This window comes from Salvia splendens, chromosome 6 (genome assembly GCF_004379255.2).
Source record: "Salvia splendens isolate huo1 chromosome 6, SspV2, whole genome shotgun sequence".
Lineage (NCBI taxonomy): Eukaryota > Viridiplantae > Streptophyta > Magnoliopsida > Lamiales > Lamiaceae > Salvia > Salvia splendens.
In genome coordinates this window covers 376,125-395,312 of record NC_056037.1, presented here as the reverse complement: position 1 = coordinate 395,312, position 19,188 = coordinate 376,125, and the positions used below count along the sequence as shown (strand labels likewise).

Here is a 19,188-nt window from a genome sequence, read left to right as displayed (position 1 = left end):
GGTCCAAGATGAAAAAACAAGAGTATTGGATGTAGGAAAAAATAAAAATTTACTAATTTAAGTCTTAATGGACATGATCAAAATAGAAATGCATTGTCAATGAGCATATTATGAAATTCGAATTAATTTAATTTGATTATCGCAGTAAAATGATCGGCCAAATAATAAATTATCTCCAACATTTATACCACAATCAAAAGATGGGTACTAAACCTTTATCCACAAAGAAAAACAAAGATGGCTGCAGAAAATCAAACATATGGCATATGCTTTCAGTCTAAATCATTAAGTCCTAATTAACATGATCAACTTCATAAGAAATTAACGTTAAACCAAAATATAAGCAATAAATTAGGTTAAAAATGCAATTACATAACGAAAATTTGATGTTGAATCCAGACAAACACGAATAATGTCTTAAAGAGTATAATAGATAACACAAGAAACACTCGGGCAAGTGACTAGTTTTCCAGACACTCAACACTTGATTTCCTTCAAGCCATGGGCAAAGTACAAAAATGTTGGATCAGTCGCACCTTCCTTGTAGTAAGCAAACACCAATGAGCTATCATCGGCCATGCTCTCCCCGACAAAACTATGATAACAGAAAATGTATACACACTCATTATTCTATTTCAATGGCAAATGCTGAAATTTCATCATAAACATAGAAGATCTACAAGGTACATCAGAAGAAAGAACAATATTTTGCTTCTTCAAAGGAGATCATGCATTTACGAATAAATACACAGATGTAAACATGAACCAAAATCCCAACAGTCAACATTATTTACAACTATAAGGATGACAAAATAGAGAGACAGGATTCTTACAATTGGAGATCTTTGATTTTAGAGACAAGATATTTGGTTGCTCCCTCGATGGATTTCTTAAACACCTCTTGCTTCTCCGCATCAAGCTTGGGAGTCAACGTCTTGATATACTTCTTGATATATCCAATAAACTGCTTCTTGTCGAACGGAGGTTGCTCCTAAAAAGAACAGGCTCAAACCATGAACTTCAAAATCACATCATTGACACGATTAACACATAAAACTACACGGAGCAAACCTGCAGCCTGAATGTGTCGACAATGTCAACCACTTTCACAGCTTGGTCGTCAACTCCTTCATCTTCCCCTCCACCTTCAGCTGAAGGGTTAGCTCCGATGTCAACATCAACTGCACCCGTAACTACCCACTGTGGTAAAAGAAAATTCAGACAGTTAAGAAACCAAATAAACTTGCACCCAGTCACAAATAATTACATCACATCGACGAGCAAAGTGCAAATTCTAACCTTTCCGGCAACTTCCCACAGAGCTCCATTCTCGATTTCATTGTAGGGGAAAGAATCAGAGAGGAGTTCATCACCTAAAAACAACCGTATGTATTTCTTAAAGCAACTAGAAAACCACAACAAATCCATCGACTCACCCAACTAACAAACAAAAAGTAAAGAATATACGAACTTCAAGAGCAATACAAATAAATCTTAATTACAGTATTTATCATATTCAAAATCCAAAATAGCATAACTAATTCACTAAACTAAAGGCAACATCATGATTCATATTCCAATTAAACCCTAACCAATATAATAAGAAGGACAAAATACTAAACCTTGGCAACAATAAATAAATCTGCGGCGGAAAAGATCTAATTTTTATCAAAACCTTAATCACAAATCACAAACCAGCCTAAAAATACCTCTATAAAAACAAAATTCAATTAGATCAGAATCATAACACAACAGATCAAGCACCCGCCAACAAAACCAAATTAAATAAATAATCAAAACCTAGTAACAGAAAAAGATACAACTCACAAACAGATCTACACACAATTATTAAAAACCATTAAATTAAAAACAAATTAACCCAAAAATAGCAATTTACCGGTGAGCAGATCTTGATAAACCAACATGATTGCAGAATTTCAGTTCTCAATCAATCGAGGGAGTATAGAGAGAGAACTGAAAGGGAGCCATTATTTAGTAGAGAGAGTTTATATAGCAAGGGTTTTGGTCATTTGGATTTCCCTTATTTACGTTTGAATCCTTTTAAGTTTTCATATTTACATAATTACTGCATTAATTTCTTTTTTTTTATGGTAATGTCCTTTCCATTTTATATTTTTACCCATTACATATTTCCATTAAGTATATTTAGATTCACATCTCAAATTACAAAACAATACATTAATTATTTTTATGGTAATATCCTTGTCAGTTTATATTTTGACAACACATATAGATTGTTTTATTTGTTCAGTACAATGATTTCATTTTTTGCAAAGAGTTTACTTAATACCCAACTATATATTTATGTATTAGTATTTCATTGCATATACGTATGTACTATTTAAAAAATGTACTATTATAGACATGAATATATTTTAACTATTCCTATTTGTCTAAGATTACGTGCAATGTTGTTTTCTACTATATAAATTTTAATGCAAATCGAATAAAGATAATAGTGTTTCGTCCATCTTCATTAGAACATGAGATACAAATAAATTAAATAAACGATCCACTTGTTTATTACTATTCAACAATATATTTAGAAGCAATAAAATAAATTGATGTAAATAATCAACATTAGTAAATAGTGTTTTAAATAAAATAATAAAATAATATTTTAGAACCCTAATACTTGTAATCAAATAGAGTTTTAGAAAAAAACTGTTGAGAGTGGGATTTGAACCCACGCCCTTTCGGACCAGAACCTTAATCTGGCGCCTTAGACCAACTCGGCCATCTCAACTCCGATGTTTAAAATGTCGCACACTTTTATTTTGTAGGTAATTATAAACAATACAAATTTAATTACAATTTAAAATTTCAATTATATTTTTTTTAAACAATGTGAATTAGATTTTCTTGCAGCATAGTTTCTATCATTAAAGGTAAATACTAATTGATTGAACATAGATAAAAATAAGCGCAATTCAAATTACAAACTAAGGGCTATATACACCTGAGCATGTTAAGAAATCCCATTCCTATACACTGCTTCAAAGGATCAAAAGATCTGTGTACTTTACAAGCAAAAGAGATACTGCACCTTAGTCAAAAAGACGAATCCAACCAGAACTCAATAGCTAAATGGAGAACATTTTCTCTGCAACCATGTTAGTCGAAGGTAGTCATTCTGCAGAGAAAGGAACAATTCCCTGAAATTAGGATTCTCAAACACATCCAAGGCAGCATAGTAAAGTTTGTCATGAATTCCTTCAATCTTGTCCAGCGCTTTTATGCAGTTAGTGATGGTGAATCTTTCATCCATTTGAGACTTTGTGGCTGTTCGAAGCCTAGAGGACTTGATCATATCCAAGAAGGCTGTAGCCATAGTTTCAATTATCCCGTGACTTTGATCAGAGATGGATCCAACTTCGGAAGTGCGCTTTCTCTTTTTGTCAGCCATGCTCTTGCTAACGTTTTGGGGTGAAGATCCATTTCCTAGCATAGATTTCGACTTAGATGGAGTTTTAGGACTTGGGTTTGCACCTTCAGAACTAAACTGATCAATTCCAGCTGACTTGTTCAATCTTCCGTAGTGGCTTGATTGGGCGTATTTTCCATCCACGCCTGAATCTGCAAATATTGTGCATAGCTGCTCGTAAATAGGACATTCCTTTGTCTTCGCTGGTTCCATCTTTGTTTGTGCCTGCACACAAGTTGGGATTTATCAAACAAGATTTATTTGAGAACTTCAAAATCATCTTGATACATACAGATGAGAGAGTTACCCCGATATCTTCCCACAGCTCAAAACCCGCGTAGCAGGGATCTGGCATTGCATCATTCTGCGTATAAATGGATTGGAGACTATGATAACGAGTACGTAGAACATTAAGATGCTTTCTTAATTGTTTGTTATTAAAACTGAGACCGGTCTGTCTATTAAATTCCTCGCGGATCTGATTCCATGTTTTCTTGTCGAAAATATTGTTTGGTCTCTTTCCCTGTCGAATCTGTTCCACAACTATGTTTGCGAAAATTTTATCAAGTGCAGGTGTCCATCTCGTCCTCAATCGTTCTCGCTTGGTTTGTTGCTCGTTGGATTCACCATCCATCTGTAGCATCAGACAGGCATAACGTCAGTAATTTTTTTTGGGCAAGGCATGAAAACCATTTGAAGAAGATATAACCAAACTTTCATCTGGCACTACTCAACAGCAGACTAAGGTATGTTTTCAGTTGAATGCAAGATACGAGCTTACCTTGGTTAGATCCTGACCCCAGATTTCACAAATGTGATTGAAATGTTGGCTATGTTCCTCTGCAAGTGTGTCCCACATCACACTGTCTCAGTTAAGTAGAATTTACACCTTAGACTGGGTTGCTTCATCAATCAGTAATTTTTCAAATGCAAGGAAAACAAATCATTCTTTGAGGAAACAAAATTGGGCTCGGTGAGTAAGCAATTCTGCCAAATGCTCATTTCATGTCTTGATAAAGTCAGATTAAGTTCAGATATGCTAAAACCATCATAACGACATGCCAAGTTCCAGTACTATGAGTTTTTAAACTGAGAAACATAGTGGCCAATACCGCTAATACCGACGGGAACCAATAATCAGCTTAAGAAAAAGGAGAATTCATATTTCACTGCTTACTACATTATGAACTATTTTCCGAATGTGCCGCAGCTCCAATCTCAGCTTCTCAACCAGTTTGAAAAATACTCTAATGAACTCATATTGATATCACACTATCTACTTTTTAAACATTCCACACTGATAAAACATATACTATTACCAAATTGTTCCTCATAAAGTTCTCCATCTTAGAAAGCAACAAACATGATAAATGAAATCACTAGTTCTCGTCAATGCACCAAGTCCGTTTTACTTCTAAAAATTGCATAGATGAGCACGGGATGAGAAATAACAGGACAATGAGGATGAGGATGAGGACTCAGGGACAGTAGGAGAAGCCACTGTAATTATAATAACACCAAGTACAGCTGCTGCTTCCTAATCTATGATAACTGATCAATTCACCTAAGTTCATTAAATCTATGAGGAAAGGGAAAATGAATACTGATCAATTCAGCTGCTGCTTCCTAATCAACACTCGTAGATACTTCGATCAAAGGTACTAACATAGTCACTCTATTCCATCACAAAAACAAACAAGTTGATTCAAACACAAACAAGTGACAAGCCTCACCACAAACAATCGCCATTGAAAATTAACAATTCAACGCCGGAAATCAGAAAGCGAGTAAATCCAAAATTGCTTTGCAGCCATAAACCCTAAATCACAGATTCATTCAAATTAGAGACATCCATCTTCCCCGACCAAATACCAAACCTTTAATAATCGCTTACAATTAAAAAAATGAAACGACATTCAGCTGAAAATGGAGACGAAGGTATGGCGGGAAGAAAATCTACCTGATCGGAAAAAATAATCGGAGAGCGAACAGTTAAATTGGCACAATTCATAGTTTCATACCATAGATCAAAATTCAAGCATTAGGATTTGAGTGAGACCAATTTCATCAGTCGCTGAAAAGGAAAAGGGGCAGAAAATCCCAATAACTACTGGGCTTTCACACGACATTAATTTTGAAGGGCCAAATTAATCTTTTAACAATGGAAATTATATTTAAACAACTTTTCTTGAAATGCTGTCTAAAGATTTTTTTAATCCTAGTTTTAATTAAAAATGGATGTATGCCTATATATTTATGCAGGCAAATGACCAAAAATATCAACAAATTTGGTAAATATTTAGGTTGTCCTGTAATTTTAAAAAGTAAATAAAAAACCATAAAATTTAGACTTGATAGTAATTAGGAGTATCTAATAATGAAAAAATTGATCGTCCAAGTAAAATACATTATTGATATAAGTCAATCAAACAAGATTATTTTCTAAATAATTGGACAATATAGTTTATCTAGTCGGTCATGACTCATGACCCACAAATAATTTTCAAATTGTTACTATAATATATGTGATGGATGTGATGAATTGCTAACTAATTAATAATTTAAAATTAAAATTAATTTTTAACTATTAGATTAGGAGATCTAATGGTTGATATAATGTCAAGTGAGTTATATTTTAAATTTAAATAATTATTTTCTCTGTTTCATGTTAATAACGTTATTTTTCTAATTTAGGAAGTTCTAAGTTAATTGAGTCATTTCATTTTTGGAAAAAAAGTAATTCTCTCTTTTACTTTATTCTCTCCATCTTTCTTATTTTATTATCTCTTACTATATTCACCAACCATTGAACACACTATTCTTAAACTTCGTATCGAAAAAAAAACATCTATTAACAATAGGATTTAAAATTCATGTATAACAGATTCTACATTAAGATTTTAATTTACTTTTCTTAATATTTTATTTATAAGTATTAAAAATCACATGCACTTTTTTTGTATATATTGAAATATTAGCTACATAAATATCTATTAAAAACGTGCAAAATGAGGTCTGAATATTGTATGATGAAAATCTAGCCTCAAATTCAATCATATTTAACCCCCACAAAAGTTTTTCATATTTTGATTTTTCTGTGTTTTATTTTTTTGCTAGCTATCAGATCTCTATGATGAATGATGTTAGAAGACAAATATTGGGATGAGTTATGTTATTCATCTATTGTTTTTCCTCTGTTTGTTCTTCAAATGTTAGATAAATATCAAGATTTAAAGTTGTTATGGCTTTTGCCTGTATCGAAAAAGGTTTGATGAAAATTGAAGTGCCACATCACACATATTTCCATTTGATAAAGAAGAATCTCATTTTGGAACACCCTTTTACTCATTCATGAATGTTGTTCCAAGAAGTATTACCCGTGGTGTAAAAGTACAGAAGATGATGATGGTGGTCTTTGCAAAAAAAAATCCCATCAATGCAAAGAGAAGTACTACTGTGAATTTGATGATGACATTGTTTTATACGTGAAACATGGACAAATGCAAACAAATTCTGATTTTGTAGACTGCATTTCACCAACATGTGAAATGGCACGCCAGCACCCATAAAGACTGCCTTTGAATTCTCATTAAATAGTTTCAACCGTTGCAGCCTTTTTTTCTCATAAAGATTGGCTTTCAACACTACACTATCTCCTTTGGACGTTTGTGCACTAGTTATTTTAATAAACAATTATTTTAAATCCGCCCAAGGACTTAAACTCTTCAACGCAAACAACAACCCAATCACTTATTTGGACTAAATAATTAAACGAAAAAGAAAGTCAAACGTATACGTAGGTGGTGTTCGGTTTTAGAAAACATGTACTATAGTGAAATTATGAAAATTATTAAAAAAACTCCAAAAAATGACTAGTTGTTAAACGATGTCAGATGATCAAAACCATTAGTTTGACTTGTCAACCTGTGTCCCAAGCACCGTACAATTTTTTTTTCATTCCCACACAATTGCATTTTGTGGGGTGTCGATTGATGGAATTGCGTATACTGGGTGACAAAGTAGGAAATATTAAAGAATATGCTGTCAATTTAACTATTTTAATTTCAAAACAAAGTGATTATACTTATTTTGAGATTAATTTAATTTTTTGACTTGATAAAGTCCCAATCTGATTATGCCGTTCTCCGAGCGCCGTTCTTCTTATCATGGCTGGTCAAGTAGAAGGGTGGAAGAAGGTTGTAGATGAGATGGTGAATAACTTATGCATTTTAATCCTGGCTGTTCTCCCGCTCGGACAGCGCCGTCGAAGTGAGAGAATGAACTTTCGAATTATTGCATTTTAATCATGGCTGTTCTCCCGCTCTTGCGCAAGGACGCATCCGTGCCGTCGGCAAGAGCAGACCCCTGCTCGCCGCTGTGCTCTTGCGATGGCACGGCTCTGCTCGATGCATAGAGCACGTCTGTGCCAACTGCAAGATCATGAGCAGCCGACATGGCATGTTTTGGTTGACCGTTGGTTTATCATTTATTATTATTATTTTTTAAAAAAATCTGAAAATTTCAGATTTAATTAAAAAAATATTTTCTCACTTCCTAATAAAATATATCCATTTTTCCACACTTTTAATTTATTTTTCATTATTTTTACCCCAAAAATATTATTTCATCTATAAATACTCTCACTTCAAACACAAAAAAATGACACTATACCAAACAACTCTCTCAATCTCAATTTTTAGGATTTTAATTATGTAATTTTTAATTTTTAGGATTTTAATTATATACAATTTTTAATTTTTTTAGTAATTTGTAATGGTATCTAGTATTTTTAATGCATTTTAATATTGTGGAAATGTTTTTAATTATTGATGTATTTAAATTGAATAATGGAATGGTGGGACCCTTGAGCATGCTCTTGCGGAAAAGCATAGATGTGGGTGTAAATTATTCATTTCAATTAGAGTAAAGAGAACACACCTTTTAAAGTTGAAGTAAATTGTTTATAATGCAAGGTTATGTGCATCCCAATAAACAAGGGTTACTCCCAAATAAAATGTCATTAAGTAAAAATCGCATAGATTAATAAAACAACGAGAGCATGATTGAAACCTAAGCCCAGATTCAAATAGGCAGAAATTAACAGAGAGCGTCAAATTAGAAAGCTAAAAAAACGATGGGCAAGCTCTAATGCATGTAAAATCTCAATAAAAATGTGTTGATATTTTCGTGTACTTGTGTTGAAATACTCATGTCATTGTGTTGATATTTGTAATACACTATGTTGATATAAAAAACTATGAAAGTTATGATATGATAATGAATGATGATCTTAACATTTTTGTTGATATTTTGTCTACTATTTATTGAAATTTGAAAGATTTAATCTCATTCACTCATTTTAAAATCTAAGAGTGGAGATTTGATCTTGATTTTAGATTATTAGCAATATAAAAGGATCCACATATGCAATATAATAAAAGCAATTTGATAATGATAATTATAAACAAATTCAAAATTTACAATTTTTCCATTTAATATTCAAAATTGCAAACATACTTGAATTTGATTAAATTTCATGATTTCTTTTGTGACAATTTATCTTTCATTTGTTCTTGTAGCACATTAAGTTTGTAGAAAATACCAAATTTTGACCAAAATTCATGATTTTAGGTATTAATATCCCTATTATTTTTGTTAAGAAGAAGGTTATTAGTATGATAAAGTGTGAAATGAGAATTAAGTTTGCATCTATCAATTACTATATTTATAATGTAACAATTGGCTTTTATAGAAATTACTCTTACGAAGGATTATAGTTTAAATTTAAGAAAATGATTTAATACTAAAGTAAATGGAGTACTACTATTTTTTTCATAATTCTATTTATTATAAATAAATTATCATTTATTGTTGACAAAGGTGCATGACAAATATACATGAAAGAAGACCGACACATATCCAAATGCAATCTCAATCATATGCCTAATCACATAATCAAGGTTGGTAGTATAAATTAACTTATCATGGTTTCGAGAAAATTAATAAACTTATTACTATAAGCTTATAATGCAATATGTTTCCCAATTTGTCGTTACAAATTTATCGAAAGAAATGATAAAAAAAGATGTAGGAATATAACATGTTTAACTAGTGCGACCGTCGGTTGAAACAATTTGCCTAACCCATCCAAAGATTTCGTTTTCATTCACACAAGATTCTACCTTTACTGTTCTTCAATATATTCCTCTAAGAGCATCTCCAATGGCTAGCGCTGGCCAATTCGCGAGCGCTTGCCGATGCGCTCGCCGCCATTGCAGGCTCCGGACCGGCGAGTGTTCGGCGAGCGAATTTATTTTTTTTTTAAATTTTCCAAACACGTTGGCCAAAATTGCTGCAGCCTACATGAGATTTTGCCCGGAGGGGAGGCCGCGCACCGGGGAGGAGTGCCGGAAGGGGTGGGGCCGAATCAGAGCTGGGGTCTCCCGATTTTCGGGCTTGTACGCCAACGCCCTCCGCATGCAGAGCAGTGGCCAAACGGAGGATGACTGCAGGAGGATAGCGGAGAAAGCCTTCCCCTAGCCCGGGTTGTATAAGGAGTTCACCTACTCGAACTGCTACGAGGTGCTGAACGACTCCGAGAAGTTCCGAGCAGGTGTCGACGCTGGCTGGCCGAAGAAGCAACGACTGAACTATACCGGTGATTACAGCGGCAGCAGCGGCGGTTCTCACGACCTCCCCGAGGATGCACATGAGTTCCCGTCCCCTCCCGCGTTTGCTCGCCGCACTCGCCCGGTTGGTCAAAGGTGGGCGCAACGGGAGGCGAGGGGGGCGCCGGGGGGTCCGAAGAGGTACAGTCGGCATCCCCCTTGGCCAGTCGACAGAGGATCTCAAATTCTTCGCGCGTCAACAAACGCGCGCTCAGATGACCAAGACGTTAGCCGAATGGCGGACGGCGACGGACCCCGAGGAGAAGAGTTTTCTTCACGCAATGCTCGTGAGCATGCGTGACGATTTGAGATCCGGGGGGTTCCGGCGGATACAGAGGCAGTGACGGCGGCGACGGTGACGGTAGCGAGGGGGGCGACAGAGACGAGGAGTGAGGCGGAGGTCGTGTTTTTTTTTTAAATAATGTAATTTTTTTTAATTTACCTATTTTTTTATTGTATTTTTTTAAATTTAAATAATATTATTGAATTTTCTTGTATATGTGTCGTACTTTTAATTCCGTATTTTGTGTGATTGTCAATTATTTGTTTTATATAATTAGGGGTGATGTGGCTAGGCTATTGCTGAGCTATTTATTTGTCCTGATGATGTGGCAGGATGATTTTTAATTCTGATGATGTGGCAGGAGGAATTTGTGGCTGGGCTATTGACACTAAAAATTACTACTACTTGTGCATCCGCATCTTCATTTCCCTCGTTTATCAAATATTTGCTGAATTTTAGAGATTTCAAGAACTTGGGTCTTGTCAAAATCTAATCTTTTGCAGTTGGGAAGACATACATTTCTCATCTCCCTCTCTCTCTGGTAGAAAATGGGGGAGAAGAGTAGTTCGAAAGGGTGGTGTAGTTGGTTTATAGCCTTCATAGTTTTGGGTGTTGTGGCTTTGGCTGTTTTCTTCACTGTTAGATCCAAGATTCACAAATCTGACTCTGGACCTGCCCCTGTTCCTGGCCCTCCCGGCGCCATTGACAAGAAATATGCTGATGCTCTCAAGGTTGCAACCCAGTTTCTCGACATACAAAAATGTACATTCTCTCTCGCTCTCTTTCTGTGTCTTTTTATGAGTTCTTGTTTGATAAATGACAGTGGCTTTAGCTCCTGATTAGTTTCTTGAGATCTGAGGTAATTTTGGTGATGACATGTGGAATAATTTGATTTATATGCTAAGAAAAGATAATGCTGCAATTGGCAGTGTATAGTTCCTCAAAATTTGAGGTTATTCTAGTTACCAGTGAGATTTCTAGTTCAAAGGTTTATGAAGACTCAAGAAAGATAATGCTGCAATTGGGAGTGGATAGTTTCTTAAAATTTGAGGTTATTCTTAGTTACTAGTGAGATTTCTAATTCAATTATGAAGACTCAAGAAAGATGAAATTTTGACTAATTTTGTTTTATATGCTAAAGAAATGATAATGCTGGAGTTGGGAATAGACTATTTTGTTGAGATTTGAGGTGGTTCTTAGTTGATAGTGGGGTTTCTTGTTCAATTCTGAAGCAGGGAAGCTGGAGGATAACCAGATTCCTTGGAGGCAAATTTGGATCTTTCCAAGGGAATGTATGATGCTGGTGATCATATGAAGTTTGGTTTTCCCATGGCTTTCACACTGCCACAGTGTTGTCATGGTCCATCCTCGAGTATGGTGACCAAATGAAGGCTATAGATCAGTTGGAGTGGAGCCCGTCCAAGGCTCTCTGTAAATGCATTTCCCTCTCATCTCTCTCTCCTCTCATCTATCTCTATGCATCTTCTTCCCCAACTCTCTCTGCAGATTTTCCTTAAACATGTATACTTTGTTTTTATTTTCTTTGATTTGCAATGTATATTTAGGGTAAGCTAATAACTACGGTTTGTAGTATAAAACATGTTCTCTGCATTTCATTTTGTATTTCTAACTTCAAATTGGAGATTAAGATGATTCATTCTCTAGGTAGAAGAAGTCTTTCTTTTTTTTACAAAATTAAGAATTAATTGTGGTTATTTTTTTTAGTTTGGTTGGCGGTGGAAATGGAGTAACTGCCTTTTGCATTTCTGCGAAGGAAAAGCCATTGAAGAAGAAAGTCAAGCAAGGAAGATTCCCTTGCAATCACGTTGATTGTCCCCATTTTCGCAGGAACAACAAACTGCCCATTACGGAGCACTGGAAGGGTTTCCATGGTGTCAAAAGCAACCGCCCCAGTGATTTCTGCAATCACTGTGGCAACTACAAGCTAGATCCTCATCCGTGCAGATTTATGGACCCATGTCCGTGGAAGGGGATTTGACATCAAGAGAATCCTATGCGCGGTTGAAGGAGCAATACTTTCAAAAAAAGAAAGAGAAGTACCAGAGGGAGGAGGGGGAGGAGAGGGAGGAGTAGTTACTTTTGCTTCTGTTTGTAAAATGTTTAGGCCTCGTTTAGATATGTTTAGGCCTCGTTTTTTTAGCTTTCTAATTGACGCTCTCTGTTAATTTGTGCCTATTTGAATTTGGGCTTAGGTTTCAATCATGCTCTCGTTGTTTTGTTAATCTATGCTATTTTTACTTAATGACATTTTATTGGGGAGTAACCCTTGTTTCTTGGGTTATTTTACTTAATGTCATTAAGTAAAAATCGCATAGATTAACAAAACGCCAAGAGCATGATTGAAACCTAAGCTCAGATTCAAATAGACACAAATTAACAGAGAGCGTCAAATTAGAAAGCTAAAAAAACGAGGCCTAAACATATGCAAACGAGGCCTAAACATTTTACAAACAAAAGCAAAAGTAACTACTCCTCCCTCTCCTCCTCCTCCTCCCTCTGGTACTTCTCTTTCTTCTTTTGAAAGTATTGCTTCTTCAACCGCGCATAGGATTCTCTTGATGTTAAATCCCCTTCCACGGACATGGGTCCATAAATCTGCACGGATGAGGATCTAGCTTGTAGTTGCCGCCGTGATTGCAGAAATCACTGGGGCGGTTGCTTTTGACACCATGGAAGCCCTTCCAGTGCTCCGTAATGGGCAGTTTGCTGTTCCTGCGGAAATGGGGACAATCAACGTGATTGCAAGGGAATCTTCCTTGCTTGAATTTCTTCTTCAATGGCTTCTCTTTCGCAGAAATGCAAAAGGCAGTTACTCCATTTCCACCTCCAACCAAACCTAAAAAAAAAATAACCACAATTAGTTCTTAATTTTGTAAAAAAAAAAGAAAGGCTTCTTCTACTAGAGAATGAATCATCTTAATCTTTAATTTGAAGTTAGAAATACAAAATGAAATGCAGAGAACATGTTTTATACTACAAACCGTAGTTATTAGCTTACCCTAAATATACATTGCAAATCAAAGAAAATAAAAACAAAGTATACATGTTTAAGGAAAATCTGCAGAGAGAGTTGGGGAAGAAGATGCATAGAGATAGGCGAGAGAGATGAGAGGAAAATGCATTTATATTAGATAGCATGCGCACAATACCGTGTAATTATGGAGAGAGGTGAGAGGGAAGGCACAATAGGAGAGTTGGCTAGCCAATTTTTGTGTGTTGTTCTTGTTTTGAAACACCTATGTACCATTTCTTGATATTGGTTTAGCTGGGACAACAAGCTGGCGGGAGCTCAGGTACGTTTCATCTCTGCTTTCCGATTTCTCATTTCAATAGGCTTTATTGACTGTCCAAAAAGTAACAAAGCACCTTCCTGCAGGTTCTGCTGTCTCGAGTCTCCTTCTTCGGATCGAAGGACCTCGACAGGTACAGAGAATCGGCAGAAGCAGTCATGTGTGGTCTGTTACCCAAATCGCCAACTGCTACGACTAGCAGAACAACACACAGTAATCTTCCTTCTCATATGCTTGTTTTGTTCTTCAACTCGTTTCATCGACGAGTCTCGAGCAAATACAAACTTGTGTGGGCTTATAATGTTAAATTCAATATTACATATTGATAGGGACTCCGATACGCCTCCAACAGCGGCATCACGCGAGCCACGAATAACAACCGAGAAGAGCAGCCCAGCAGCTGAGACAATTGAGCCAAGCGGTCGCGGCCTCCGCTCGGTCCAAGAGGAAGAAGACTTGCCGAGCAAGATACAAGGATTATAGTTTTAAGTAGCAAATCTTTATGATTATCTTTTACTTTAGATATGTTTTCAACGTTGTTTTAGAATAGGATTTATATAAATCTTTTCGGGTTTTCTTCTTGATTCTTTCCCGAATCGTAGAGTCGAATCAAGCAGGGTCCGGATCCTATAAATACTAGGATCCATTAGAGGTCAAAGACATCGAGAAATATGAAATAAAATTCAGTTCTCGAAACCCCAAAGCTTGACCTAGTTGCTACTAGGTTTATTTTTCTATTTTTCATCACATACTTCCACAAATCGGTGCTCTAATCTCCTCGATAAGATTATCAATCCTATCACATATGCAGGTGGTTTAGTATGGATAAGTCAATGGAATGCCTTGCAGCATCCCGTCTCTTGCTGTCATATACAGCAATTACATGCTCTCGTCCCGAACAGCAAAATTGTCTTGTAACGGAAGAGATTTCAGGCCGTCAGATCTGCGAAAATTCGCAATCTCTCAGGTACAACATATCAGTATCATGTATATATAGATATCAGCAGTAACTAAATCAAATGGATGTTAATAGTTCTTAGTTATTATTTGAGATGTGGCTATTATTTGCTTACAACTCTCTTCTCACTCTATACATATATATTCATATTTTCAGGCAGATTTTGTATAGGGAAACAACCCTATGAAAATGAGTTATCTTGTGGGCTATGGAGATAAGTATCCCCAATATGTCCATCACAGAGGAGCCTCCATTCTGACTGATGCAACGACCTGCCTTGCTGAATTGATGATTACAAATAATTATAACATTAATAGTTGTTGTAATTTTATTTATTAATGAGTTAGTCGAATTCGACTTGAATCCAATCTAAGACTCTGATATTATATTATTCGTATTGGATCAGGAAATAATCATGATAAATATTGATATTAATCTTTTAATTTCATATATGTCAAAAATGATCGGCAGCAGTCAAAAGTATGCATATAGTCTTGTCAACCCACCCAACCTCCAACACAGGGACGGAGCCAGGAAGTCTACATAGGTGGGGCAAAAATATACATAGAGATATTTTAATACATTAAGAAGGGGCAAAAATAAGGAAATTTAAAAAAATTTAAAATTAACTATTAAAAATAGCATACATGAATTTTTTTTAGGTGGGGCAATTGCCCCTTGTGAAGGCCATATAGATCCGTCCCTGCTCCAACACCATTTAAGACATACATATGTGGTGGTAACCATGCGTGGCATCAACTACATAATTATATTATTACTATATGAGTATGAAACAAAGTGGAGAGCCTACTTGCCAATCAACACTATCTATAACTTCAACATCACTTTCTGCCGACAATACTTCTCTTTCTCATGGATTGACCAATATGAAGTTAAAATTGCACCTTACTTTTATTTATCTTTTTACTTTTATTTATCTTTCTTAGTTTGAATCCTTTGTTCACATATAATAGTAAGTTTGGATGAAATTGACCAATTAGTAATAATGCTTTTGTTTTTCAATTTGATCCATAACCAAAATTAGTCTATATTTATTTATGATATGTTTTCCGCTCTAATGAAGTGAGTCTTATTTTTCAATAACAAAATATTTTTTGTTGGACGAACGAGTTATTAGAGGAAGAATTCTAGTACGAACAAGTACAAGCAAATAAAGACTACTTAATTGCAAGACAAATTAGAATTTGAATCCAACTAATGTATGTGCAAGACTTATTAGTTTTCTCCCACAGCATTCTTAATTGTGAACCTATAAGATAAAATAAATGTGAATACTTTTAAAGCATGAAGAAGATTGATTGGTTAATGCATTAGTTGGATAAGATGGGGACATGAACATAGGATTAGAGCGACAATATTAATCTTGTTAATGAGTGTGTCACTTATGTCGCGCCAATGCCCTATTACTTTGCTCCAACTTTTTGGTATTATTTTGATTTGAATTTTTTCATTATTTTGGTGTGATAATATGTACACACATGGAGTATTATCTAATGAAAAATTATTTGATTTAAAGTAATACACCTTGCGACAAGTACACAATTGACATCTTCTAACAAATTTAATTGAGAATATCACTTTACAAAAAGGATCAAACCGAGGCAACAATTACAATGCAACACTAGGCACAAAATAATGGAATTAAAATTCCACTAAATTTAATCAATGGAGTATTAAACTATGTAAATCCCTAGGCCTAGCTTGCATGTGTGTCAAAATTAAATACTCCTATGTACTTTGCCTAAATAAATTACTCCTAAGACTTAATAAATTCCAAGTCAACGAGCAATATCTGATCTTGTGGTATAGCCCAATTGTTGTTCCATTTCCCAACTAAGCTTTGAGCTTTGGTGTATCCTCGTTATGTTTTGGAACATAATCCTGCATTTTAAGTACCAATTTATTAATTACAGACAAGAAGTAAAGAAAACGTGCAACACCAACCGCAAAATAATACTCCACACTCATCTTAAATCCTTCGGAATCGGAACCATGATCATCGATGTAATATACTACTCCCTCCGTCCCAAAAAAATATGCACTTTGGGAACGACACAGGTTTTAATGTAAAATAGGTAAAGTAAAAGAGATGTAAAGTGAAAAAGTAATTAAAGTATTGTTAGTGGAGAATGAGTCTCACCTCATTAGAGAGAAAATACTTTCCAAAATTAGAAAGTGCATAATCTTGTGGGACGAACTAAAAATGAAAGAGTGCATATTCTTATGGGACGGAGGGAGTACTATATTTATCATTTTATCTTAATAAAATATTTATTTTCTCGTCCACATAAATTTGTTTTATAGTTGATGCATGGGCTGTGTTGTACCTCGAGCTTCGACATTAGTTCATGGGCAGTTTGGGCAGACACAATGATATGACGAGCAGATGGTGCAATGAAACCTTCATCCACAGCTTTGTCTATGAACGACAACAGTGAGTTGTAGTACCCATCTACATTAAGCAAACCTACCTGTAAATTACAATTTATATTTCATATTAGAATTGTTGATATTTCTATTTATCCTTTTTAACAAAGAAGAAGAAGAAAAAACATTTTTCTAGCAAAATTTCCACGCGGAATTATAATTTGTCATAAATAACCACATCACACATTTCCTATTTCATAAATAACTACAAATATTGTATAAAATGGTGAGAAGTTATAATAAATACCGGTTTGTCGTGAATTCCAAGTTGAGCCCAAGTTATGACTTCCAACAATTCTTCCAATGTACCATAGCCACCTTCATCCACAATTAATATTTAAATAATATTAAGTACTACATAATTTAGCACCAACCACATAATTCGGTCCATATGCTAACTTTAAAAATCAACCGATAAAAAAAAATCGTGTTTGGATTTTATTTGCAATTATGTGAGAGGAAAATATGTGGTGGCTGACTTGTGACGTTTTTCAATTTATTTTTGAAATTGTGGGAATTTCATAATTTTCGGACAATATATACGCACCAGGTAGGGCGATAAAAGCATCAGCTTGTCTAGCCATCTCAGCCTTCCTTTGATGCATACCAGAAACAGCTCTTACTTCTCCCACTGACTCTCCTGTTATCTGAAATCTCCATTTATTAAAAATTAGCTAATTAGATGCCATTTTATTATGTTAGTACAATATATATATATATATATATATATAAAAATATATAACATGGTTACCTCTCTAGGCATCAGAGTTTTGGGAATCACCCTGTTTGAAAAAACAAAACATAACAAAATAAAAAAAAATAAAAGAATAAATAAAAATAATAAATTGATTATTACCCCAACACGTGGCGGCCGCCATTATACACAGCTTGAGAAATTAAACCCATCAATCCTATGCTTCCACCTCCATACACCAAGTCTATGTTCCTCTCAACCTTTTACACAACTTTTTTATTAGAAAAGGACTCTATTCACTTCAAATGGTCATCACCAACATCACTACAATGTTCAAGCTAGCTAAAAAAACAACGTTGGCTTAACAAAGTATACGAAAAGCCAACTACCAGCAGCAGAAGAAGAGCAAAGACAGACAAACCTACGATCAACACAAACTTATAGTACTACATATATTTAGAAAAACTACAAAATAATGATAAAATAATTTTTTTTTAAAAAGGGATTAAAAATTAATTACCATTTCTTTCCCAAGCTGAACAGCTGCAAGCTGGTAGTTAGGCTTCTTACCAGGACTGCTTCCACAGAAAACACAGATTCTGTTGAATCTTGATGCCTTCGTGTTCTTTTCCATTGCAATAATTCAAACTGATTGTTTTTGGTGTGAAAAAAGATTGAAGTTGACAAAGAGGTGTTTCAATTTCTAAGAGTTTTGTGGAAATTGTGGATTGAAGAATGGTTTAGAAAGGAAGGAATGAGGAGATTGCATAGGAATATTGGGAAGCAATTGGTCCCTTTTTATATCCAATTCCTATCCACCTCTACACTCATTTCTCACTACTTTATATTATTATTATTATTATTATTATTATTATTATTATTATTATTTTACTTTGGATTAAATAAAACTATATTATTTGGCAATTTGGTGTCATTTTCAGCCTAAAGTCCACAGGAAATTAACAAACGGGGCATATGCTTTCTTTTCTTCCTTTTTTCCTAAGTTTTGGATTTTTTTGTTTGATGCAGTCCAAGTGTGCAATCCCTTGTGTTATCATCTAAAGTCTAAACTGCCTATCTTGTAACAGTGTTTTATTTCCTATTTTGTTATCTTAATAGGAATTACTATGTTTATAGTACTTGTGATTGTTACACATTTATACAAGAAAATGAAAGATCATGAAATAGTACGAGTTAATTTCTAATTTTTAATAATTTTGCTTAAATTTTAAAATTTTGAGTGATATAAGGTGTATATATCTTCCTGTAAATTCCTAAATTTTAATTAAATCATAATGTTGCATACAAGCTTTAAGTTTGTCTACAGAGATGGGCTATTGATCTTTTTATAATTTTGCAACCAATCATGATTCATACTCTT

At 34.7% G+C, this 19,188-nt stretch overlaps 2 protein-coding genes, 1 long non-coding RNA gene, 1 other non-coding gene and 2 pseudogenes across 10 annotated transcripts; 2 read left to right on the top strand and 4 right to left on the bottom strand.

The window, feature by feature from the left end:
* Window positions 1–351: 351 nt before the first annotated feature.
* Window positions 352–2,030, bottom strand: LOC121809954 (translationally-controlled tumor protein homolog). The gene is made up of 5 exons (XM_042210810.1): window positions 1,898–2,030; window positions 1,300–1,373; window positions 1,072–1,200; window positions 834–991; window positions 352–595 (listed from the first exon to the last, which is right to left on the bottom strand). The coding sequence occupies exons 1-5, from the start codon at window positions 1,923–1,925 to the stop codon at window positions 478–480; spliced, it is 507 nt and encodes a 168-aa protein (XP_042066744.1). The 5' UTR covers window positions 1,926–2,030; the 3' UTR covers window positions 352–477.
* A 656-nt stretch (window positions 2,031–2,686) lies between these two features.
* Window positions 2,687–2,767, bottom strand: TRNAL-AAG. Its single transcript has one exon. It is a non-coding gene; the product is annotated as a tRNA-Leu (tRNA).
* A 136-nt stretch (window positions 2,768–2,903) lies between these two features.
* On the bottom strand, window positions 2,904–5,634 carry LOC121806481 (L10-interacting MYB domain-containing protein-like). 7 transcript variants are annotated; one of them, XM_042206532.1, is made up of 5 exons: window positions 5,406–5,634; window positions 5,179–5,264; window positions 4,227–4,308; window positions 3,738–4,079; window positions 2,904–3,670 (listed from the first exon to the last, which is right to left on the bottom strand). In XM_042206532.1, the coding sequence occupies exons 1-5, from the start codon at window positions 5,454–5,456 to the stop codon at window positions 3,098–3,100; spliced, it is 1,134 nt and encodes a 377-aa protein (XP_042062466.1). In that variant the 5' UTR covers window positions 5,457–5,634; the 3' UTR covers window positions 2,904–3,097. The 7 variants fall into 7 exon arrangements, with proteins under 7 accessions (XP_042062466.1, XP_042062472.1, XP_042062467.1 ...); XM_042206538.1 differs by having other exon boundaries at window positions 4,227–4,285; window positions 5,406–5,629; XM_042206533.1 differs by having other exon boundaries at window positions 3,753–4,079; window positions 5,406–5,624.
* Window positions 5,635–10,833: 5,199 nt separating this feature from the next.
* LOC121809813 lies at window positions 10,834–12,019 on the top strand (annotated as a pseudogene).
* Window positions 12,020–12,453: 434 nt separating this feature from the next.
* On the top strand, window positions 12,454–14,939 carry LOC121809815. Its single transcript, XR_006052308.1, has 4 exons — window positions 12,454–13,710; window positions 13,794–13,920; window positions 14,037–14,674; window positions 14,822–14,939. It is a non-coding gene; the product is annotated as an uncharacterized LOC121809815 (long non-coding RNA).
* A 1,280-nt stretch (window positions 14,940–16,219) lies between these two features.
* Window positions 16,220–18,597, bottom strand: LOC121809812 (annotated as a pseudogene).
* Between the last annotated feature and the right edge of the window lie 591 nt (window positions 18,598–19,188).